The sequence below is a fragment of the Dreissena polymorpha genome, chromosome 11 (assembly GCF_020536995.1).
Source record: "Dreissena polymorpha isolate Duluth1 chromosome 11, UMN_Dpol_1.0, whole genome shotgun sequence".
Lineage (NCBI taxonomy): Eukaryota > Metazoa > Mollusca > Bivalvia > Myida > Dreissenidae > Dreissena > Dreissena polymorpha.
The window spans coordinates 49304099-49330285 of record NC_068365.1 but is presented as its reverse complement, the minus strand read 5'-3'; the positions used below and the strand labels follow the sequence as shown (position 1 = coordinate 49330285).

Sequence of the window (26187 nt, the reverse complement as noted above, 5' to 3'; positions counted from 1 at the left end):
CGAAACAGTCCATAACAGCGGAGAGTGTCGTCCCATAACAGCTTTTGCGTGCTGCTCAAATTTCTTATAAACAGGCTCATATGCTAAACATTTCTGGATCATGCTGAATCTGTTCGGATCACAGTCTTTTAAACACTCAGAAACATACCGCATAGTTATATCACCCAGCAAAATAAGTATTATCAATTCATAATCATTTCTTAGAAAACTTTAATTTATAAGAAAACATATATGTATATAGCATAGGGACGACACTTTACGCACATGCATTTAGTCCATTATTTTGTAAAACGAGTCTCATAAGCATCAACCATATTGGCCTTGTTCTGAGAAATCTGGGCATAATGCATGTGCGTTAAGTGTCGACCCAGATCAGCCTGTGCAGTCCGCAAAGGCTAATCAGGGACGACTTTTTCCGCCTCAATTGGATTTTTGCTAAGAAGATACTTTATTTAAACGAAAAATGTTATAAAATCGGAAAGTGTCGTCCCTGATAAGCCTGTGCGAACTGCACAGGCTAATCTGGGACGACACTGTACGCACATGCGTTATGCCCAGTTTTCTCAGAACACGACTCATATCATTGCAGGTCTATGTGATTATGTGATTCCCCTTCGTGTGTGAACGCCCTCCTACACAGCAGGAGCCGTCTCGATGAGAATGAAAATGCAATCCCGTAAAGACCAATCGATGATTCAAGACGCAAAGCCAGTGACCCGGATCGACTTTGGGGATCACTTCCCCGAGGGGGGTTGGGGATGGACGGTGGTTGCCGGGGCAACGCTGGTGCACATTTTGTGTCATGGGATACATTACGCTTATGGAACTTTGTTGGTAAAACTGTCTGGTGGTTCCTCGAAGAAACAGGTCGACGTCATTGACGCAGGTACGGGAGCCTTGTGTTTGTTGTTGTTGTTTTAGCTCACTTGAGCAGAAAGTGCTTAGGCAAAATGATGCGGTCAGGCGTTTGATTTGCGTTCGTCTTCCGTTTAAAGTAAATCGCCATGATTGCTAGACAACGTGGTAATCTTTTGCTCACCACGTGCTTACAACGTGCTTCAAAGTTATGATATTGTATTTTCATTCTTTATTCTTCTTTCTACAAAACAAAATGTCGCAGTGAGCACTGGTTTCACAAATTTAGATTACTTGAAAAACATATATAAGAACAGAGTATATAGATTAACATTAAACGTATTGATTCAATTTTCGGTGATAAAATGTGTCATTCATTTTCTAAATAATTTGATCAGAACAATTAGTAAAAACCTATTCAACAAACCCTAATCAAACTGTAAGACTTTAGAATTCATTCTTCAGTGTCTTAAATGAACAATACAAATGGGATAATATATGAGTCGTGTTCTGAGAAAACTTGGCATAATGCATGTGCGTAAAGTGTCGTCCCAGATTAGCCTGTGCAGTCCGAACAGGCTAATCAGGGACGCCACTTTTCGCCTTTACTGGATAATCGTGTAGAAGAGACTTCCTTTAAACGAAAAATACCATAAAAGTGGAAAGTGTCGTCCCTGATTAGCCTGTGCGGACAGCACAGGCTAATCTGGGACGACATTTTACGCACGTGCATTTTGCCCAGTTTTCTCAGAGCGCGACTCAAATAAATTCAGACAACATCGCAATTTCTCACGGCACGACATCGTATTGTTGATAACTAGGCGAATTCAGGACACACACGACGTCATTGGTGTTTATGTCTGCATCGCACTGTCGTCTGATCAATACGTTAGTAAAGGCAAACTACAGCGAGGGGGGTCAGGACGAAATAACAATCAATAGACGGTTTGGCCAGAAACGGGAACACCCTGATATAATTATTTTGCGCATGTTTCGTGTATGTTATTTTTCTTTTAATGAAAGCAAATTGGAAAAGTGATTAATAATAGAAATAAGACACATTAATATATTATACTCGTAACATTTCGGAAGCTGTCGAAGTATTGATATTAAAGAGGCCTTTTCACGTATAAGTAAATTGACAAATTAAAAAAAAATGTTTCAGATTCGCAAATTTTCATTTTTGGCTATGATATTTGTGAGGATATAGTAATACTGAACATTTACCATGCTCTAAAATATCCATTATATGCATCTTTTGACGATTTGAAAACCTGACAATTATAAAGCATTGCAACGCGAAACGATTGAATAATTTGGAAAGTTCTGTTGTTGTCGTTATATTTTGGGAAACTACGATGATTGCTTATATAAGTAAAAATACATCCGCTTATGACATGAGCACGGATGGTCGAGTGGTCTAAGCGGAAGGCTTTTTACTCCATGACTCCAGGGGTCAGTGGTTCGAGCCCAGTTTCGTGTTACTTTTTGTTCCGTTTTTAAATTGTATTCTTGTTGTTTTTTTACTGGATATTTTTAGGTTCAATGTTTTAATTTATCAGTATAAAGCATTTAATGACAAGCTTCAATACATGCCAAAATCTGTGAAAAGGCCCCTTTAATCGCTATTACTGTGAGAGAGTTTCAAAAACAGATCCGCAACATGCATTATTTCATTTTGCGCCGGAAAATTCAGGTTCCCGAATAATAATCGTGAGTACTTAGTAGATTTCATATCTGTATAAATAAGCGAGATGTGGACGCTGAATTTGACGTACATGTATGCCTAATGTGCATTGCAAGCCTTTTTAGTATGAATATATAACGCAACGGTTTTGCTCACATAAATCGGTAATCTTTTGCTTAATTTGACATGTATATAATCAGTTTAACATGTATTCTTGGATCTACGTCTTTTTTTAAGTAATGTGATATTAAAACTTACCGTGCTACATTGCAATAATCTACCATCATACATGTAGATAGATAGCTATAGGTATTGGATAAATATGCACACAATTATGTTCGTAGATATTGTAAATCCTTCTTCCATAATATAAACGATATATGTGCATTTTCATCATGAACCATTCTGCTTTAGAATAAATCGATATACTAGCAAATTCCTTTGGGTATTTAAAAAGTAAATTACGTGTGATCTTCATTTCTTCAAATAGTAGTTGGTTCAAGTGTCTGCATAGTATTGACTTCGAGGAAATATTAACGTTATAGGTTTTTTATTTAATGTTTTCACATAGATCTGAACGTTTTCAAAGGTGAAGTAATTGTTTGTGATGATTATTAATACATGTTCATTATCTAACAGGATGTGTATGTAATTTACAAGCTTATTGCTAATATTATTTCAATAATCATGCAAGGTTATTAACATTAGTGGAAAAAAAACACACAATTTTGTTAACTTCTGATGCCTCACTGCATATAAATGATGCTTACGAAAGTAGTTGATCGTTAATTAAACTTCCTTTACGCAGAACACACGCGTCATTCCAATTTACAAATCATTGCAATGTTAGCCGGTGTCCGTTTTCCATGATTAACGATGGAAGCAATGCAGGTGTTACAAAATCTTATTAATATAAATATAAAAAACTTCAAAGAACTTTGAAGTCCGTTTGTGCATTAATTAGATTAGTATTTTTATTAGCACTGGAAACAATATTATGGTCTGTTGATTACATTACTTGTCTCTTTCCTGAGTCAAATGTTCCGCAGGTCTGTGAACATAATAAATATGGCGTCGTTATGGAGGTATAGCAAAGATTAACAATGGCAAATAAGACTGAATTTAAATACAATTATTTGTATTCCAGCAATCAAAAGTATCCACAGTGCAGATACAGCTTTAATCTATATATTATAGACATCGTTGATTCACAAAAACTTCAATGCTCCTAAAAAGCCCACATTGCAAGACGCAACATCCCTCCGCTTCAAGTTATAGCTTTCCTCGCACCACCGCCATGGCCATTTGGTGATGATCTGATTTTATTTTTATACTGACAATCTTATTTAAAGATTATTCAAACTCACGAATTTTTCAAGTTTAAATAATTGTATTCATTATCTCTGATATTATTTTACATGGTTGCACTCAGTGTTATGGTATGATTATCTAGCATCTAGTTTATAATATCAAATGTTTTAACTGGTTCTTTGTTGTACACAGCTTTCCCAATAAAGAATGTATATCACTAAAAAATAATGCACTGAATAGCGCAATACAGCAATGATATCATTACTCAAATTTGTCTAATAACCTATAACAGCCTCAAGTAAAGTGTAATAATTAATATAGTTATTCACATAACAAGAATGCGAAGACAACTTTTCACTAAATGTGTTTTGTTTTCAATGAATATTTTCAAAATACGCAAAGTTTAGACAACATACGACGTATACACATTTTTAATGTTCATAATTCAAACGACGTTAGCAAAATATCAATGAAACGTCTTTGTAAAAATACATATACAGAATTAACGAATATTAACTCACCTAGCAACTAAAATATTTTGCATTTCACTAAACAAATACACTGCGAAATTGCGCAAAAGATAATTTACGATTACTATCGCAAATAACAATAACTCATCACAAAACCTGACGGTGGATATTGTGTTTGTGCTTTACTTAAGTGATCACACACATGTTTATTTCAAAAAATTTTACAATGTACAGTTTACAATGTTAATAAATCATCTAGAAGTGTTTATTGTCCCCTTGTAATAAAGTTTATATGCTAATACTTAGTATACCATCACTGAAAACATGGTATTAATTATACTTTCCTTTTATAAGGTCGACAGTTCATTTTTGATTTTAAGTAAGCTAAAAACACGAATTCACCTGTCTTTGTTTTCGAAAAACATCTTATTCAATTCATTTAATTGCATAATATGTAATTATTAAAGCAAGCCCTTAAAACACGCTATAAAAATATCTTGACATTACGTTGCTTATAATAACGTTGCCTATTTTTAAATGCTATCAGTGACCAGTGCACATGGATTTGCGTCAGACAAATGCTGCAATCTGCGTCATGCATAATATGCATTAACAACATTAGTGCAGAATTGCATTTGATCCGATTCCTAAAGGATTTAGTGGCTTCTATCGTCCGATCTAATGTTCAGCAATTGACGTAAAGGTTTTGAAGTTTTTTTTCGAAGATTAGCTGTAATAGAACATTTTCGTGCGTACTTTATAAGAATTTTAGACGTCCCTTATACATGTAATGTGTTCATGACTTATGTGTGATTAAGTATTCACCAGTATATGATGAACATGTATGATGACCGAACCTCCAGTTTGACCATCCGCGTGCGTTAATGTTGTTTATTTTGTTTTGGAATATATTGCCATTTGAAAACTTTAAGTTTACGCACCATGTTTATATTATCAGGAAAGATATGCTGCTAGTATAATTCCTAACATTGAAAAGGTTTTTGCAATTCACAAGTAATCTTTATATAATAAAAAAGTCGCAGATGACAGGCTGAAGTTATTCCTATACATGCCTAAAGGGTGATCGAATGACTTGAATTATCTTGCGAAATATGCCAAGTATACCACAATTTTCAATAAATGTCGCTAAATGCGTCATCATTTAATTGCTTGCAAGTGCAGCTGCGTCGCTTCTATCACGCTGCTATCACGAAACAACTCTTAAGTGCGCATCGAGCATGGATTGCAAGTGCACGAACCATGATTATGTTGCAATTGCTGGGTATTTTAAGACACTGAGCAATAACAGGGCTATTTATAAGTGAGCTAGCATGTAGCATGCATGCTGCTTATAAAGTTTTACCAATTTATGCCTAGTGGACTCTCCCATCCTTCTAAATTGGATCAACTTATTTCCAAACTTAGGGATGTCTAGTGTATTAATTTCTATATTTAAAATATTTCTTACAGAAATTTCCTTTAAGCAAACAGCTTAGACCATGATGAGACGCCGCATCATGCGGCGTCTCATCTGGGTCTACGCTGTTTGCCAAGGCCCTTTTTTCTAGACGCTAGGCATAAATGGGTTAAGCGTCAATTGTGTTCCTATTAAAGTAAGCTTTCATACGTTTAATTATATTCGTTATTTCATTCAATTTTAGCGAATATATGTAAAGGTAAATTTAAGCAAGGTATGGCAGAAAAAAATGTGCAAACGGCACAATACAGTTAACCGTTAACTGATATTGTTTATTAGCACCAATGGACAAGAATGTGAGTTTTAAACCAGCCACGATTACGTTATGCATTACGAATAAGTGTGGATTTACGTTAACACATTTTAACCGATAGGAACACTACCTGTATATCATATGAAGTTAATGATCCTTTGAATGTTTAGACAGTATACTGTAGTAACACCCTCATGGATAAGCATTGCTACATTGTTTACTGTAGTATACAATCACGTTTATATACATAACGCATTTTTGATTCATAATGTTGGCAGATATCCGCCCTATAGATGTGATCTGAATCACGTTTGAAAATAAAGAGCATAAGTTAGAAGTCTATATTTATAAAAGTCAACATATAATATCAAGACTTTTGATAGCAAATGCAAAACTAATGGGTAACCATTATAATAATCATATATCCGTGGTGCAACACGCTGTGTGATTGAATATCTAATGACGTTATAGCACGGCAGACGCGTAGTTCAAATGCTTTTAAGAGATGAAACGCGTAGATTTGCAAAATATAAACTTACACAATTTAAATACCTTGATTTGTTTTCGTTTAATATATTTGGATGTTCGTACAAAGTGCTTTGCATTTGCTATGTGTATCCAGAATAGCAGAATTTATGCTACCTTTAGGTTAATTTACCAGGGGAAGAAAACAGTTTTTCTTAAGTATGTTATAGTTCGAACATGCGGGGCTTACTTCATGTATGTACAGTATCGTCCCTGATAAGTCTTTCCGCGTCTGTACAAGTTCGTTTAAAGGAGGCCCCTTCTAAACAAAAGTCCAGTCAAGGCGGAAAGTGTCGTGGAAATTAAGTCTGTGCGGAAAGGATAGGGTTTTCTCGGACGATTTTAACGTACATGCTTTAAGTCCTTTTTTCCTTATCGTGTGTTTTTGTACGGGTAACGGCTGAAATGTTGACGTAACTGAAAAGTTCTTGGCTGACTGCTGCTGCTGCTTTTAACCCATTTATGTCTAGCGTCTAGAAAAAAGGCCTTGGCAAACAGCGTAGACCCAGATGAGACGCCGCATGATGCGGCGTCTCATCTCGGTCTGCGCTTTATACTTAAAGGAATTTCTGTAAGAAATATCCTAAATATAGAAATAAATATACCAGACATCCCTAATTTTGGGAAAAAAATTGGTCCAATTTAGAGGGATAGGAGAGTCCACAAGGCATAAATGGGTTAAAGAAATAACTATAATAAGCATATTAACAATAATTAAAGATTAAATAAACATACATTTCTACAATATTTCTGAATAAAATAAATCGTTCACTGGGTCTCTGTTTTCTTAAAATATTGCTTTGAAATGTCAAAAATCAAAGCAAAACTTTTCATCGACTTATTGTATATAATGTTTAGTCGTTAACGATTAGTATGGTTTTAATGGAACATAATTATCGGCAATACTGAAAGTCATCTATGCCTGCATTTTATGTAAATCTTATAAGACAGCCTACATGTTTATTAATAGCATAAGAAAACGTTTGCATAAGAAACCGCACAGGTCTGAGTATAATTGTTAAATCAGTTCGTGTCTGGCAAAGTTATGATTTATGTCGTGTCGAATATCTAGATTAGTTGAGAACAGAGTTGGTTGACATAGGCATGGTTTTTTTTGCAACGAGGGAATGTTGGTTATGAAGGCACACTGTTCCTAAAGGCGTTGAGGTGTGATCTGATTTTCGAGACACGGCTAATGGTAAAGTGTGGTGTGCTTGTTTGGTTCCATTCTGAATGCTCAGAAACATGAAGCTTTAAATGTTGAACGAGAAACTGTTTTATGTTATCTGCTCTTAAATTAATATAATAACTTCGTTACTTTAATAGTATCCATGAAGGGTACATTTGCACCGGAATCTCAGTGTCGTGATATAAATAGATAAATGAACACAACAGGAATAGCATGTGCTATATTGTAATATAATATAGTAAATATATTACTTAAAACGTATCAGATCTTTATAAAAAATCAAAGGAATAAATACAAGTACCATAAGCATAAAAAAGAATTCAAACAATGATTAAAAATGCCTGATTAAACATTATATAATTGTTTGGTTTGACGATAGAGATCTGATCAACCGTGATACATCGATACATCGACTATCTCCGATATAATCCGTAAGATAAATTATGCAATCAATCTGCTGACAAGAGTGGGATTTTATATGAGCTGTGCTCGGAACCAGTCAAATCTCTGCGCAGATGTTTATATTCAATAGTTTGACTTTATAAACGCGGTCTCGATAAAAACAGCCCTACACGACAACCTGAAATAACAAAGAGGGAAAGATTGAGTAGGTTGCTTGTCTTTCTGTCAAGTTCGAGAGTTCTCCGCTTTTAAGTTGCCCATGTTGACACGAAACATCGTTTTATATGATATCACAGTCTTCAGCAGACGGAAAAAACAACAATTGTATTCCAGTGTATGACTAATGACGACATGAAAAGTGGTTGGTCTGAAATCTCATTCTTCAATACATTCTGACATTTTATTCTCGTATGTTATTTCCCACTCTCTGTATTCCCACGTATACGTGAAACGATGTTTATTTGAACTGTTTCAGTGCAGAAACGAGAGCTCACATATTGCATTTGCCGTACATTCCATCGTAACATGCGCCAGCAAATCCTCGTTAGATTCACTTTGCCACACAAAAAAACGTGTTGGCATGTTTACCTATCTGCGAAAGTAATACGAAATTGCTGGTCTGAGTGTTAAAAAGTGTTAAAATTTGTTGAACTGTCATAACAGTTCTGTTTTCAGATGTATTAAGAGTATGTGTTTGAAAGCATTCATATACTGTTTTGTGCAATCAATCAAACATGCGCTTGAGCGTCTTTTTAACCCTTTGCATGCTGGGAAAATTGTCGTCTGCTTAAATGTCGTCTGCTGAATTTGTAAAATAAGCATTTTCTTCATTTTTTTCAAAGCATACTATCAGAATAGCAAACAGTTTGGATCCAGATGAGACGCCACGTTTTGTGGCGTCTCATCTGGATCCAAACTGTTTGCAAAGGCCTTCAAATTCGGTTTCAGCACTGAAAGGGTTAACATGTAAAACAAAACATAGCATTCAGCAGCATTCACTTGCCCTGAGAAAACGGGGCTAAATGCAAGTGCGCCAGGTGTCGTTTCAGATTAGCCTGTGCAGTCCTGAATGTAATGTTTTTGGTTTAGAGGAAGTATCTTACTACCTAAAATCCAGTTTAGGCGGGGACGTCTTCCATAAGTCTGTGGGCATTGCACAGGCTTATCTTGGACGACACTTTATGCATATGTATGCAGACCCGCTTTCTTTGAGCACGTGCCAATTATATCGTGTTTACATTGAAATCAAACTATTCCGATTGTTTTAATTAAACACTTATATCAAAGAGATACCATAATGAGCGTTTTATTTTACTAGAGACGTAGACATAGATGTAAACGCCTCTAAACGATCGAATGAAACAAAAAAATAACAGTACTTTTTCTACTTACATCGAAATCTCTGTAACTGCTTTTCTTTTACATAGCTTCGGAAGTCTTTAACTTTGCAGGAAACCCTCATATGGTAGTTGAAATATTTACCAATGAACTAAATTTAGGGGAAAATAAGAGGGAATGGGGATTTTAAAATTAATTGATCTAGTGTACTTTATCAAACCCCGTTGAAACTGAGTTAAGAAAGAAAAAGAGCCAACGTTCAGATCCGTTATTGTGTGCATTCGCTTCAGGCAGTTCCAAAGAATGCATGTACCATTTGTTAAGTGCATTATTATATGCGTTAATATGAGTCGTGTTCTGGGAAAACTTGGCATAAAACATGTGCGTAAAGTGTCGACCAAGATTAGCCTGTGCGGACTGCAGGGACGACACTTTCCACTGTTATGACATTTTTCGTTAAAATGAGGTATCTTCTTAGCAAAAATCCAATTTAGGCGGAAAATGTCGTCCCTGATTAGCCTGTGCGGATTGAACAGGCTAATCTGGGACGACACTTTACGCACATGCATTATACCCAGTTTTCTCAGAACGCGACTCATATCATTGCAGTTGCTTAACATATGAATCTGAAATAAAGCAAATCTTCATGAGAAAAATACTACTTCATTACAGTGTGGGTTTTGTTTAAATTGCAATTAAGATTTAATTAATATTGAAACTTTCATCTAAGCGTAGTTGATTTGAACCTCACTCTAGGAAAAGGGGTCTTAATGCATGTGCATAAAGTGTCGTCACACATTAGCCTGTGCAGTCCTTGCAATCACGGACGACACTTTTCGCTTTAACAGAATTTTCGCAAAGAAGAGGCTTTTTTGTAGCGAAAAAAATGCATAAAAGCGGAAAGCTACGTCCTTGAGTGGCCTGTGCGAAGTGCACAGGCTTGTCAGGGACAAGATTGTATGCACATGCATTTAATCCAATTTTCCTTGAGCGAGACATATGTATGTTTACAGTGTGGATGGGAAGCATTGGCGTGAGTGTCACTCTGCTGTTGTCGCCGGTGATCACCACGATCTGTCGCCGGAAGTCCCCCCGACTGTACGCGGTGATAGGTGGCCTCGTCGTGTCCCTGGGCAGCCTGTTCATGTCGTTCTCGGAGCAGGTCGACCATCTGTTCATCAGCTTTTGCCTTGTACTCTCTATTGGTGAGTTGGCACGTTAGCTGTTAGGGTACACCGCTTTTATGGTATGCTTTGTTTAAACAATTATAATAATAATTATAATCATAAGTTTGTTAGTCTCTCAATTATGGGGTCTGATTAATAAACGGATATATGAGAACATCGTGGTAGTTCGAATTCTCGAACACCCTACGAGTGTAATTTTTGTGTCAGTATTCGCATGAAGATATTTATTTTGAGTTGTTTATAAAATAATTTGGTTTTCATCGTTAAAATAATAACAAGTTATGTAATATAGTAAGTCTCCTTCCCGTGTTACCGTAGGGGCCTAAAGGTTATATACCTCGGTTCGTTTGCGTATTAGAGTGTCCGTCCGAATCTGCAACCTGGGATAGCTCAGAAAGTACTGTTAATGAAACTCTGAATATAGATAGAAAACAATCTGGGGCGTACGCACGTTAATTAAATTTTTCAAAACAGGATTCTCCAATGACTCAAAAGTACTCAATCTAGGATGATGGCCATTAAAACGTGTGTAGAGAGTCGTATGGAGAAGATGACCGTTAGAACGTGTGTAAAGAGTCGTATGGAGAAGATGACCGTTAGAACGTGTGTAGAGAGTCGTATGAAGAAGATTACCGTTAGAACGTGTCTGGAGAGTCGTATGGAGAGGATGACCATTAGAACGTGTGTAGAGAGTCGTATGGAGAAGGTGATCGTTAGAACGTGTGTAGAGAGTCGTATGGTGAGGATGACCGTTTGAAGCTCTGTAGAGAGTCGTATGAAGAGGATGATCGTTAGAACGTGTGTAAAGAGTCGTATGGAGAAGATGACCGTAAGAACGTGTGTAGAGAGTCGTATGGAGAAGATGACCTTTAGAACGTGGGGAGAGAGTCGTATGGAGAAGATGACCGTAAGAACGTGTGTATAAAGTAGTATGGAGAAGATGACCGTTAGAACGTGGGTAGAGAGTCGTATGGAGAAGATGACCGTTAGAACGTGTGTAGAGAGTCGTATGGAGAAGATGACCGTTAGAACGCGGGTAAAGAGTCGCATTGAGAAGATGATCGTTATAACGTGTGTAGAGAGTCGTATGGAGAAGATGACTGTTAGAACGTTTGTAGAGAGTGGTATTGAGAAGATGATCGTTAGAACGTGTGTAGAGAGTGGTATGGAGAAGATAACCGTTAGAACGTGTGTAGAGAGTCGTATGGAGAAGATGACTGTTAGAACGCGGGTAGAGAGTCGTATGGAGAAGCTGACCGTTAGAACGTGTCTAGAGAGTCGTATGGAAAAGATAACCGTTAGAACGCGGGTAGAGAGTCCTATGGAGAAGATGACCATAAGAACGTGTGTAGAGAGTCGTATGGAGAAGATGACTGTTAGAACGTGTGTAGAGAGTGGTATGGAGAAGATGACCGTTAGAACGTGGGGAGAGAGACCGCTAGAACGTGTGGTGAGAGTCGTATGGAGAAGATGACCGTTAGAACGCGTGTAAAGAGTCGTATGGAGAAGATAGCCGTTAGAACGCAGGTAGAGAGTCGTATGGAGAAGATGATCGTTAGAACGCGGGTAGAGGGTCGTATGGATAAGATGACCGTTAGTACGCGGGTAGAGAGTCGTATGGAGAAGATAGCCCTTAGAACGCGGGTAGAGAGTCTTATGGAGAAGATGATTGTTAGAACGTTTGTAGAGATTGGTATGGAGAAGATGACCATTAGAAAGTATGTAGAGAGTCGTATGGAGATAATGACCGTAAGAAAATGTGTAGAGAGTCGTATGGAGAAGATGACCGTTATAACGTGGGGAGAGAGACCGCTAGAACGTGTGTAGAGAGTCGTATGGAGAAGATGATCGTTAAAACGTGTGTAGAGAGTCGTATGGAGGAGATGACCGTAAGAACGCAGGTAGAGAGTCGTATGGAGAAGATGATCGTTAGAACGCGAGTAGAGAGTCGTATGGAAAAGATGACCGTTAGAACGCGGGTAGTGAGTCGTATGGAGAAGATGATCGCTAGAACGTGTGTAGAGAGTCGTAGGGAGAAGATGGCCGTTAGAACGTGTGTAGAGAGTCGTATGGAGAAGATGACCGTTAGAACGCGGGTAAAGAGTCGTATGGAGAAGATGACCGTTAGAACGTGTGTCGAGAGTGGTATTAAGAAGATGACCGTTAGAACGTTGGTAGAGAGTGGTATGGAGAAGATACCGTTAAAACGTGGGGAGAGAGTCGTATGGAGAAGATGACCGTTAGAACGTGTGTAGAGAGTCGTATGGAGAAGATGACCGTTAGAACGCGTATTAAGAGTCGTATGGAGAAGATGGCCGTTAGAACGCGGTTAGAGATTCGTATGGAGAAGATGATCGTTAGAACGCGGGTAGAGAGTCGTATGGAGAAGATGACCGTTAGAACGCGGGTAGAGAGTCGTATGGAGAAGATGGCCGTTAGAACGCGGGTAGAGAGTCGTATGGAGAAGATGATCTTTAGAACGTGTGTAGAGATTCGTATGGAGAAGATGACCGTTTGAACGTGGGTAAAGAATCGTATGGAGAAGATGACCGTTAGAAAATGTGAAGAGAGTCGTATGGAGAAGATGACCGTTAGAACGTGGGGAGAGAGACCGCTAGAACGTGTGTAGAGAGTCGTATGGAGAAGATGACCGTCAGAACGCGTGTAAAAAGTCGTATGGAGAAGATGGCCTTTAGAACGCGGGTACAGAGTCGTATGGAGAAGATGATCATTAGAACGCGGGTAGAGAGTCGAATGGAGTAGATGACCGTTAGAACGTGTGTAGAGAGTCGTATGGAGATGACCGTTAGAACGTGTGTAGAGAGTTATAAGGAGAGGATGACCGTTAGAACGTGGGAAGAGTGTTGTCAGGAGAACATGACCGTTAGAACGTGTGTAGAGAGTCGTATGGAGAAGATGACCGTTAGAACGCGGGTAGAGAGTCGTATGAAGAAGATGATCGTTAAAATGTGTTTAAAGAGTCGTATGGAGAAGATGACTGTTAGAACTTGTGTAGAGAGTCGTAGGGAGAAGATGACCGTTAGAACGTGTGTAGAGAGTCGTATGGAGAAGATGACCGTTAGAACGTGTGTAGAGAGTCGTATGGAGAAGATGACCGTTAGAACTTGTGTAGAGAGTCGTAGGGAGAAGATGACCGTTAGAACGTGTGTAGAGAGTCGTATGAAGAAGATGACCGTTAGAACGTGTTTGAAGAGTCGTATGGAGATGACTGTTAGAAATCGTGTACAGAGTTATAAGGAGAAGATCACCGTAAGAACGTGGGAAGAGTGTTGTAAGGAGAACATGACCGTTAGAACGTGGGTAGAGAGTCGTAGGGAGAAGATGGCCGTTAGAACGTGTGAAAAGAGTCGTATGGAGAAGATGACCGTTAAAACGTGTGTAAAGAGTCGTATGGAGAAGATGACTGTTAAAACGTGTGTAGAGAGTCGTAGGGAGAAGATGACCGTTAGAGCGTGTATAGAGAGTCGTAGGGAGAGGATGACCGTTAGAACGCGTGTATAGAGTCATAGGGAGAAGATGACCGTTATAACGTGTGTATAGAGTCGTATGGAGATGATGACTGTTTGAACGTGTGAAGAGAGTCGTATGGAGAAGATTACCTTTAGAACGTGTGTAGAGAGACGTACGGAGAAGATGACCGTTAGAACGCGGGTAAAGAGTCGTATGAAGAAGAAGACCGTTCGAACGTGTGTAGAGACAGGTATGGGGAAGATGACCCAGAACCTCGGTAGAAGGTCGTATGGAGAAGATTACCGTTAGAACACGGGTAGCGATTCGTTTGGAGAAGATGACCGTTAGAACGTGTGTAGAAAGTCGTATGGAGAAGATGGTCGTTAGAACGTGTGTAGAGAGTCGTATGGAGAAGATGATCGTTAGAACGTGTGTAAAGAGTCGTATGGAGATGATGGCCCTTAAAACGTGTGTAGAGAGTCGTATGGAGAAGATGATCGTTAGGACGTGTGTAAAGAGTCGTTTGGAGAAGATAACCGATAGAACGCGGGTAGAGAGTCGTATAGAGAAGATGACCGTTAGAACGTGGGTAAAGAGTCGTATGGAGAAGATGACCGTTAGAACGTGTGCAGAGAGTCGTGTAGAGATGATGACCGTTAGAACATGTGTAAAGAGTCGTATGTAGAAGATGAGTGTAAAGAGTCGTATGGAGAAGATGACCGTTAGAACGTGAGTAGAGAGTCGTAGGGAGAGGATGACCGTTAGAACGCGTGTAAAGAGTCGTATCGGGAAGATGATCGTTAGAGCGCGGGTAGAGATTCGTATGGAGAAGATAACCGTAAGAACGTGTGTAGAGAGTCTTATGCAGAAAATGATCGTTAGAAGGTGTGTAGAGAGTCGTATGGAGAAGATGATAATTAGGACGTGTGTAAAGAGTCGTATGGAGAAGATAACCGTTAGAACGCGGGTAGAGAGTCATATAGAGAAGATGACCATTAGAACGTGGGTAAAGAGTCGTATGTAGAAGATAACCGTTAGAACGCGGGTAAAGAGTCATATAGAGAAGATGACCGTTAAAACGTAGGTAAAGAGTCGTATTTAGAAGATGACCGTTAGAACGCGGGCAGAGAGTCGTATGCAGAAGATGACCGTTAGAACGTGTGTAGAGAGTCGTATGCAGAAGATGATCGTTAGAAGGTGTGTAGAGAGTCGTAGGGAGAGATGATCGTTAGAACGTGTGTAGAGAGTCGTGTGGAGAAGATGATCGTTAGAACGTGGCTAGAAGGTTGTATTGAGAAGATGACCGTTAGAACGTGGGTAGAGAGTCGTATGGAGAAGATGACCGTAGGAACGTGTGTATAGAGTCGTAGGGAACCGATGGCCGTTAGAACGTGTGTAGAAGGTCGTATGGAGAAGATGACCGTTAAAACCTGTGTAGAGAGTCGTATGGAGGAGATGACCGTTGGAACGTGTGTAGAGAGTGGTATGGAGAAGATGACCGTTAGAACGCGTGTAAAGAGTCGTATGGAGAAAATGACCGTTAGAACGTGTGTAGAGAATCGTATGGAAAAGATGACCGTTAGAACGCGGGTTAAGAGTCGTAAGGAGAAGATGACCGTTAGAACGTGTGTAGAGAATCGTATGGAAAAGATGACCGTTAGAACGCAAGTTGTGATTCGTATGGAGAAGATGACCGTTTTTTCATTGTTATTTGCCAGCAAAAATGTGGCTGCTATGATAACAGATAGAGTGGTTGCATGAATTATTCATATTAGAAAATCTAGATGATACGATTAGTCAAACAGTAAATCAAGTTAATGAAACTTGGTGCGTGTATGCAGTGCCATATGAGGAATATGCTAGTTATTGCAGTTTTGTTTTTCTGTCCGTCCGCACGTTGTCCAAAATATCTGAATCCTACTATAGCTCAAAAGTACTAAAGTTATTATGTTCAAGAAAATTACTATGTGGATCGAAAGTGATATGGAATAATAAGGTTATGTTAGAGTGTGTTTTGTCATTCCGTCTGTACGTCCGTATGTGTTTCTGTATGTCGGAAAAATCTGGATCCTTTGATAACTCAAAAAGTGCTTAAGCCATATGCAAAATACTATGTGAGCTATTGCAGTTTTTTTATGTTCGATCGCCTGTCCGTCTGTCCGTCCCACAAATCCGAATCGTGGGAAAGCTAAAAAAGTATTAGACCTAAGTTGAAGAAACTCGGTATGGGATAGAGCGCAATATATGGCAGATGTTCGTTATTTCAGTTTGCCTTTCAGATCGTCTGTTCGTCTTCCTTTCAACTAACTTGATAAAACTCAATTTGTGGACTGCTATTTTGTCTATGGCAAACTGCCTTTTAGAAAGGATTGTTTCGTTTAGGATACGGTGACATTTTGCTTGATCCCATGTAATTAGGTTAGTCTCGAGGTTGATCTATTTAAAATACATTATGGCTTAACATCATGTCTCATACATTTAGATGGGGTGTAGTCAGGTTTTAGTTTAGTCACATACATTTAGATGAATTGAAGTCCGGTTTTAGTTAAGTTTTTATTTCATGAACATAGACAATCACATGCATTGTTTCAACAGTATTCCTGCCACAGCACGTTTAAATAATATTGTGAAGTTCCCTGTACTACAATTTAAAGTGTCCAACAGTTTGTACCACTTGCTCTGAGAATATTAAACCAACAATCACGCGCACATGCAAGGAGAAATGCTGTTGTACATATATGTTGTGCTGCATGTATTTCTCAGGATCCGGTCTCACGGTAACCACTGCTAACATCATGGTTGGGCGGTACTTCCGGTCGCGCCGGGAGCTGGCTGAGATGATACTGGTGTCCGGAACTGGAGCGGGAGCGGCGCTGATAGCGTTCATTCTAGACGAGCTGATGGCGTATGATATATGTTATTGTGCATTATTTGTTTGCCTTAATACAAATGTTGATTGTGTTAGCACCCCCCCCCCCTGATCATGGGAAACATTATTTTGGGTTACTGTGGGAACATGAGTATATTTAGATACATTTTAAAAATAGCAATAATATCGTCGTCGTCGCGATTTTTATTATAATTGTCAATATTTAAATTATCAGCATAAGCATCTTTGCACTAATCATAACGTACACCACTACAACCATCACTACAATCATCAATACACTCAACATCACAATCAATACAATCATGACTACAATAATAAATAAAATCTTCAATACATTAATCATAACGATCATCACTTCAATCATCAATACAGCATTCAATACAATTGCCAATATAATCCTCATTTAAATCATCAATATAATCATCAATACAATCATCACTACAAACATCACTACACTTATCACTACAATAATCACTACAACTCTCACTCTAATAATCGCTGAAATAATCTAAACAATCATCACTACAATCATACCTACACTCATCACTTAATAAACACTACAATCATCACAGAAATCATCAATACCGTCATCAATACAATCGTAGCTAAAAACATCAGTACAATCAGCCCTAAAACCGTCACTACAATCAGCACTACAATCATATTTACAATCATCAATAAAATTATCACTACAATCGTCCTCTAATACATGATCATACTATACGGTTTATGTTTTTTTGCACACAGATAAAAATATAAATGTGAATGGAGCTTTAAAGAAGTTGTTCCCAGTACGCATGTCGAACATGTAAATTAGCCTCGCTCTGGGAAAACCGGGCTTAATGCAAGTTTGTTAAGGGTCATCCCAGATTTGCTTGTGCAGTGCGCACAGGCTAATCAGGGACGTCAATTTCCGCCTTTACTTGATTTTCGCTAAAAATATACTTCTTTTAAACGGAAAATACCATACAAGCGGAAAGTCTCATCCCTGATTAGCCTGTGCATTGATCCCGGTTTTTTCAGAGCGAGTCTCAAATGTTTTACAGAAAGCTGCAATGGAAGGAAACCATGCAGACGGTCGCAGGCTTGTTGGCCATGACGATGATTGCGGGCGCCTTCTACCGGTCGGCGTCTCTGTACCACCCCCGGCGGAATGTGATCCTTCACATCAAGAACCAAAAGAAGACACGCCGCGAAAGGGACCAGGTGGGAGACTTTGTTACCGGATGTTGTTGGATCTTTCCGCGTTTTTATGTGCGGTCGTTTGTTCGTGCGGGGTATTTGTGTATTGTTTCATATTGTTCTTTTAATGTCGTGTGTGGTGTTGTTTTGATTGTTATGTGGTTGTTTGTTGCTGATTTAGGGGGTGGAGATGATGTTGTTTTTTTTTTGTATTTGGCGAGTGTTTACCGTTTCTTCGAAAAACGCTTCAAGTATTATTTAACTATTAGTTATAATATTTTCTATTGTGTGATAACTGTCTAATCTCTATGCGATTTTTTTATATTCTAGATAACAAACATCGCGGCTATTTGATAAACTAAAAAGTGCTTTGAATACAATGTTGTTTTTGTTTATTGAAAAGCATGTCGCTCATTTTTTTCAAACTGTTGCCTGGACGTTTATAGATAGACATAATTAGTAGTCCCAAACAATGTCTACGTTTTGGACCAGTTCATATCCAAGTATTTTGGCCAACTATCTAAGTCTATTACGTGTAATCGTTATCACATAACTATCAGTTCCTGTCAAAACACTTAGCACATAATTTGAAATTATTACGCAGTATGCAAATGTGCCAATGAGAAAATACTAGAAATAGCTCTGTTGACAAGAGCTGCACGGTAGCTTACTACGTTTTTCTCGGTAAATACTGGAAAAAGCATGCTGTATAGAAATAAAAAAAATGAACCATGCTCTGTGAAAAAGTGGTTTAATGCATGTGCGTAGAGTGTCGTCCCAGATTAGCCTGTGCAGTCCGCACAGGCTAATCAGGGACGACACTTTCCGCTTTTATGATATGTTCTGTTTATGATATGTTCCATTCATAATTTTACTGATATCGAATGATGATTAGTGATAAATGAATTTATATGAGCCATGTTCTGAGAAAACTGGGCTTAATGCTTGTGCGTAAAGTGTCATCCCAGATTAGCCTGTGCAGTCCGCACAGGCTAATCAGGGACGACACTTTCCGCTTTTATGATATGTTCCATTTAACCCTTTACAACTTAGATACGTGTTTTTACGCACTTGTTGTTCCTTAGAAAGTTGATTTGATTAAAGACCTTTCTTACTAGAATCAAGTTTTTGATGCTTCATTTCCAACTTCTAGATACTGATGAACATCAAACAGCATAAAACCTGAACAGACTGTGAGTTGCTGTTCTGGTTTTATGCTGTTTGCACATAGCCATTTTACTTTGCATCTGAGTGGGAAAGGGTTAAAGAAAGTATCGTCTTAGCAAAAATCCAGTTTGGGCGGAAAGTGTCGTCCCTGATTAGCCTGTGCGGACTGCATAGGCTAATCTGGGACGACACTTGACGCACATGCATTAAACCCCATTTTCACAGAGCGAGGCTCATGTATAATATTTTCGCCACATGTTTTTGTTGAAAAGAAAAACAACGATTGTCCTGAATCTGAGAAAAATTGTATTATATTATGTTTTGCTTACAACATTCACCCTTTTGCACTCGAGATCAGCATCTCAAAAATGAAACGTCTGTACTAATGCTAATTCATAAATGCTAACCTTATCTAGATATCTAGAGATTGTATCGAACCGATCCTTTAATCTGAAGTAAAGCTGTCAAACGTGGTAATTAAATTTGCAATTATTATGCACAGTTTTACTGCCAAACTGTGCACAAATATTCAAGGTCTTGCATTGTATCGTTTCGACTGCAGTATTTAGATTAAAGGTACTTGTTCATTGTTTTGCAGAAAGGAATTTAAAACAAAAAACATTTTTTTCATGGCATGTACTTGTTCAAAGCATCGGAATAAATGTTCTTACAAAACGGCGATTCATATGAGTCGCGTTTTGAGAAAACTGGGCTTAATGCTTTTTCGTTAAGTGTCGTCCAAGATTAGCCTGTGCAGTCCGCACAGGCTAATCAGGGACGACACTGTCCGCTTTTATGGTATTTTTTGTTAAAAGGAAGTCCCTTCTTACCGAAAATCTTGTTTCGGTGGAAAGTGTCGTCCCTGATTAGCCTGTGCGGACTGCACAGGCTAATCTGGGATGACACTTTACGCACAAGCATTAAGCCCAGTTTTCTCAGAACATGACTCATATAAATTCATTTATCACTAATCATCATTCGTTATCAGTAAAATTATGAAGCGTTTGTTACGCTTTTGTCGATAATTCTGATAATACGCATATACATGAAACATGTAACTTAATAATAAATACTCAGATCAGATTAAAAAACTGGGTGGCCAAGTGGTAGCGTAATAGATTGGAGCAAATCGGTGTGGGCAAATTTTCATTCAATTTTGTTCTTGCTATTTTAATTATTTTGGACTATTTTATTTAAGTTTTACTTATACTGTTTTGGAAAAATACTAAAAATATGTGAATATGTCCCGTTAACCCATTTATGCCTAGAGTCTTCAAAAAAGGCCTTGGCAAACAGCGTAGACCCAGATGAGACGCCGCATCATGCGGTCTCATCTGGGTCTACGCTGTTTGCCAAGGCCTTTTATCAAGACGCTAGGCATAAATGGGTTAACGCATGGCGTTCGAGGTTTATTGCAAGGCTTATTTGGAGCGTTCGCAAGACTGTGTCACTGTGTATTCAGAACGTTGACATTTACGACAACAGCGAAACAGCGTTTCAGAGAAATAAAATTAACCGCAACCGGATTGCCGGCGGAAATACGGTATATGGATATGGCGCGGAAAATAGCAATTAAGGTGCCTATGGTTTTATTTCAGTGTTGGTTTATTTCCGCTCAAGGCCAATGAAGACTTTCCAGTTAGTGTTTTATTTTTGATTTTCAAAATGCTAGTAGTCATACCTCCAGCGCATTCTCTTATTTAAAAATTTAAAGGATAAATTCCTCTTCAATCGAATTTATGTGTCACATACACCGTTAGTATGCGACAAACTCACTCAAATCATCAATATATATGAATTTATCCGACGAGATGAAGAAAGGTTATTACGACGAGGCTTGCATAACAAGAAAATCAAGTAGACAAAATAATCTCTGTATTTGCAAAATTAACTCATAATCCAATACTGCTCCATCCATTAGGTAAAGTTTGTAATCATATCATAATTAAAGGATGACTGTCTTATTTCGTCAATATAATACACACCAGGGGGTCATATAAACCGTGTATGTCATGTTCAGCACATCTTGCATGAAACCCGGATCGTCCATCTATAACATCATATGTGTCTTGTTCTGAGTGAACTGGGCTTAATGCATGTGCGTAAATTGTCCGCACAGGCTAATCAGGGACGACACTTTCCGCAAATGCATTTTGCCCAGTTTTCTCAGAACAAGACACATATAGGAGTAGGATAATCTTACATTCAAACCTAACAATAATCTTTTCCAACAATTAAACGTGTCATTGTGTGCAGGGATTGAAAAATAATCGCGATGCGCACATGCAATTTTTTATGTTACTTATAATGAACCCATTTATGCCTAGTGGACTCTCCTACCTTCTAAATTTGATCCATTCATTTTCAAAATAAGGGATGTCTAGTATATTTATTTCTATATTTAGGATATTTCTTACAGAAATTCTTTGAGCAAACAGCGCAGACCATGATGAGACGCCGCATCATGCGGCGTCTCATCTGCGTCTACGCTGTTTGCCAATGCCTTTTTTCTAGATGCTAGGCATAAATGGGTTAAGCAGAAACTTCCATATTTCAGGAGAAGCCGTCGTATTTTGACTTCACAGCTCTGAAGATGCGGGCTTTACAAGGCATCATGGTTACTGTAGCGGTTGTCGCCCTTGGCATGCACATACCGTACATTCTGATGGTAAGGTTACTTCACTTGTAATTGTATGATAATTGTCGATAAATTGTTACCAATTTTACCTTTCAATAATACATATTTAAATACAACACAACGAATATATCGAATGTCATTTTTGAAATATATATTCATTATATTTGTACATGAGAAATATCGATGTTTCCGATCTAAAGTACATGTATTTAGTACACACGTTTTACCATGTCTGTTGATTTATTTTATTTATTTACATTCTCTTTAATGCTAGTCAGTGAGGAAAATAAAAGTGTGTCTCTTACCTTGTATTGCGTCTTTTTAAACCATGTTTTCAAAAAAGTTGTCAATCCTTGCTGAGGTATGGCGGTTAAGCAAGCTAGAGGGAGAACGTTCGGCGTCAAACGTAAGGGTATCTGTCAATAAATATTGTTTGCACAGCCCAATCTAGATGGCTGTACATCAAGCAAACTTGTATGAAACCTCGCTCAAAGAGTATTTTGATCATGTCTGGTCAGGTTAATGCGACTGTTCTAAAAATACCAAAAACAATTTCATGTAAAAATCTTGAGTAAGAATGAGATTTTGAACTAAGTATTTTTGTAGTCAGCTTACTTCAAGACCTAGCTTAAACTTGCATTTTTTCCCAGTCGGGTCAAGGTCACGATCAATGCACACAGCGAACATTTGTTTTCGGTCAATAAATATAGTTTGCGTTGACCATTCTTTATGAAACTTGATATAAAGAAAGTTTGAAAGTAGTCCTAGATTTTGAATGCGTATGGATCTTGTTGCGTAAAAGTCAAGATCAACGTTCCGTATAAGGGAAAATATTGGTTTAGACGGAGGAATTGCATCGAAATAATGTATGTAGGTTCTTATATGCAGACCTAGCATATGAATTCACAAAGGACTAGTCAGGTTAGGGTTCACGTCACGCTTTCTATAAATAGGGACAACAAACTATTTATGCGAAATAACTTGACTAAAAATGGAGGTATTTACTTAAAATGGTTCGTGTACGTAGCGTGCATTTATTACTAGATTTTTATAACTGTGATTCCATTTTGGAACAGATGGATTAATATTACTGTCACTGCTGCATTGTGTTTTTTCAATGTGTGCCGTTGAATTTGATTGGTTTTATCCCCCATAAAACCGTATTGTATTGACCATTTGGTGGTGGTAGCTTTCATGTAGATCTAGGTTATGATTGCACAATTATATAGCTTAAATTTAAAAAAAAAACGTTGAAAACCTGTTTTAGGGGGATTGCAATGTTGTTATTGTATATTATTGTGTATGTATTGGCACAGTTCATTTTGAATATGTTAATATACATAGGCTTAGCTTGACTTGTTCAAATCAAACTTCTCTTAACAAATAGCAAAAAACAACAACACAATTGTGTAAATAAATGTCCCACAAAACATCTTGCTTTAATTCCAGCTCCAAACGGCCAAGCAACGAGGAATTGCCGACGAATCCTTGATGATGTTGAATGTCTTTCTCGGCGTCGGCTACTTCGTCGGCTGTTACATCTTCGGCTACATCGTGATCAGGAACAACTCCGAGTGCTCCATCAGCAGACGCCACCTCGCGCAGTCGTGCGTGCTGGCCAGTGGCGCGTGCACGTTGTTGTTCGTGATGGCACGTGACCTGAACGCGTTCTCGTTGTACGCGTGGATTTACGGCATATCGTCGGGTAATACTTTTTGAATATGTTCGTTCTTGATTTATAGTAGTCAAAATTCTAATCATAGCCTTTAATTTGGTATGATTCCGCCATAATTATGGCGGAAGATCATATAGTGCGGAAGATCATATAGTGTTGCCCGTTTCTCTATGTGTGTTCATGTTTGACATTTCGTGTCCGGCTATTAACTTTGTTGAACATGATGGGATTTTAAAATAAATTTTCACAACCATTCATCATATCCAGACGTCTTTTTGCGTGCAAGACACATGTCGCTCGCTTCAAGTACAAGATCACAGTGAACACCTTTAGTTTTTTGCTAATTCCTTCCATATATTTAGGGACGATAAATGTTTGTGTCTTTCCAACATATTTGTTATGCACAATGGGTTTTAAAAATAATTTGGTAAAGTGGACATAATAGCGAGACAATGTCTTACCTACAAAGCAACACGTCGCTCGTTTCAAGATCAATTCAAAGTGGACAGCTGTAGGGTTTCTGCGAATTCCTTATATGCATATAGGGCAAGTACATGTTCGTGTCCGGCTAATAGTTGTGATATTTACTAAGGCATTTCAATAATGATGTTTAAATTATGAAAACTATATCGAGACTACATTTTGTAAAAACCATGTCGTTAGCTTCAATGTCAATGTCAAAGTAGACACGTGAAGTGTTAGCATATTCTTTTTGCATAACGTGAAAGTACCTCTTTGTGTCCGACTCAAAAATTTGACGTGAATGCTTTTTCAAAATAATTCGCACAAATAGTCATCATATTAGGACAACATGTCGCATAAAAAACTTGTCGCTCTCTTCCATGTTAAGGTAACAGTGCACACTCGCGATGTATGCATATTCGTTGAATGTATATAGTGGAAATACAGTTCTATTTCTTTCTAATTTGTAGCGACAGTCTCAATGTGCTGATACATACATGCTTTATTAACTGTTAGTATTATATGTGGCTAACACCACTTGTATTTGTGCGCAGTGAAATGTAGCAAAAACATTCCTTGTTATAGTCTTCAATTGTTAGGAATAACCGCGCATGCGCATACGAATATGACCTTTTACATAGAAATGTTTTTAATTCTATTTTAAGAAGTCAACATCACTTTAAACTTATGATAATTATAGACTTACTAACGTAAAAAACTGGAATTTGGAAACAAATAACACTTATTTTGGGGTACTAGGCAAGTTAATCCCTCTAAATATTTTCAAAAGCCCAAACTATATCAACTATATTTATATAGATTGAACCACCAACGGTACATATAAGGGGTAAGCGTTTTGTGAACGTGCGGATTAGCTGCGTTTAACTCAAATTGTGGAGATTCGGATTATAAAAAATGGTTATGTATTTGATTTTGAATGCATATTAATTATTTAAAGCGTAATGGCTAAGAACGGGTTCATACTATTCGTAGAAAACTCCGGTCTCGTATTTAACCGTATATATCATGTTATAGCGTATACTATATATCATACGACTAATTTCGAGCTATTTGATCTCCGCAGGTGGCTACTACTACACGGTGAAGATGTACACTTATGGGGTACTGAAGGAACGGATCATGGAGCGGGGATGGGGGTTCGTGAACGCTGCTCAAACCCTGTCCTTTCTACTTGGGCCACCTCTTGCCAGTAAGTGTTGAATGAAGAGCGCTAATTGCAGGCACCTGCAATGTCTCAACTAAGGTTACATCAAAAAGGCTACTTTAATGTTACCATCCCATAGTAAATTGACAAAGGAATATATAACATGCCTTTCGATTATAGGTTAACTATAGAAAACCCGACAGGAAAGGGGGGGGGGGGGGTTAATGCAATTGATTGGTCTCTGCTAGGTATGCTCTTTCCATCTTTTTCATACTTTAAGAACTGGTTCTTCCACCTACTTCAATGTGTCATTTAAAAGGCATGTTTTGCTATAAACCCCAAACTAATACGTTAAACTGAATTCAACTAATATGAAATCACAAAACAAGTATCACAAAGCACCCAAATGAATCCTTAGACATCATTCTAAACGTAAGAAAACAGGTTTTCAAAAAATGGATATATATAAATCAGTCAATAACTTGAAGATATTGCACTGAACTTGCGATTATATATCATATTTAATTGAAATTGCATTTGGGACCAGTCAACTAAAGGTGAAGGTCAATGTAACTCAAAATATGAAAAAAACAAACATGGTGTTTGGGTGAGTAATTTTAGTTTGCAAAGACCAATAAGAATAAAAGTAAGGATTTATCAAGTTTCCATAAAAAACAAGTTTTTTTTATAACAATTACCTTGACCTATATCCGACACGCCCAAAAACAATCGAGCCATGCTCTGTGAAAATAGGGTTTAATGCATGTGCGTACAGTGTCGCCCCAGATAAGCCCGTGTAGCCCGCATAGACTTATAAGGTACGACACGTTCCGCCTGTATGGT

The 26187-nt window shown here is 38.0% G+C and overlaps 1 protein-coding gene across 3 annotated transcripts in view; it reads left to right on the top strand.

The window, feature by feature from the left end:
* LOC127850248 (monocarboxylate transporter 13-like) overlaps positions 1 to 26187 on the top strand; it is a 37307-nt gene that overhangs the window by 6922 nt on the left and 4198 nt on the right. For all 3 annotated transcript variants that reach the window (XM_052383127.1, XM_052383128.1, XM_052383125.1), the window contains exons 2-8: positions 590 to 886; positions 10521 to 10712; positions 16929 to 17070; positions 18102 to 18261; positions 21962 to 22072; positions 23492 to 23747; positions 25264 to 25389. In XM_052383127.1, the coding sequence (XP_052239087.1) occupies positions 655 to 886; positions 10521 to 10712; positions 16929 to 17070; positions 18102 to 18261; positions 21962 to 22072; positions 23492 to 23747; positions 25264 to 25389 (1219 nt within the window). In that variant the 5' untranslated portion in view covers positions 590 to 654. The remainder of the gene's footprint in view (positions 1 to 589; positions 887 to 10520; positions 10713 to 16928; positions 17071 to 18101; positions 18262 to 21961; positions 22073 to 23491; positions 23748 to 25263; positions 25390 to 26187) is intronic.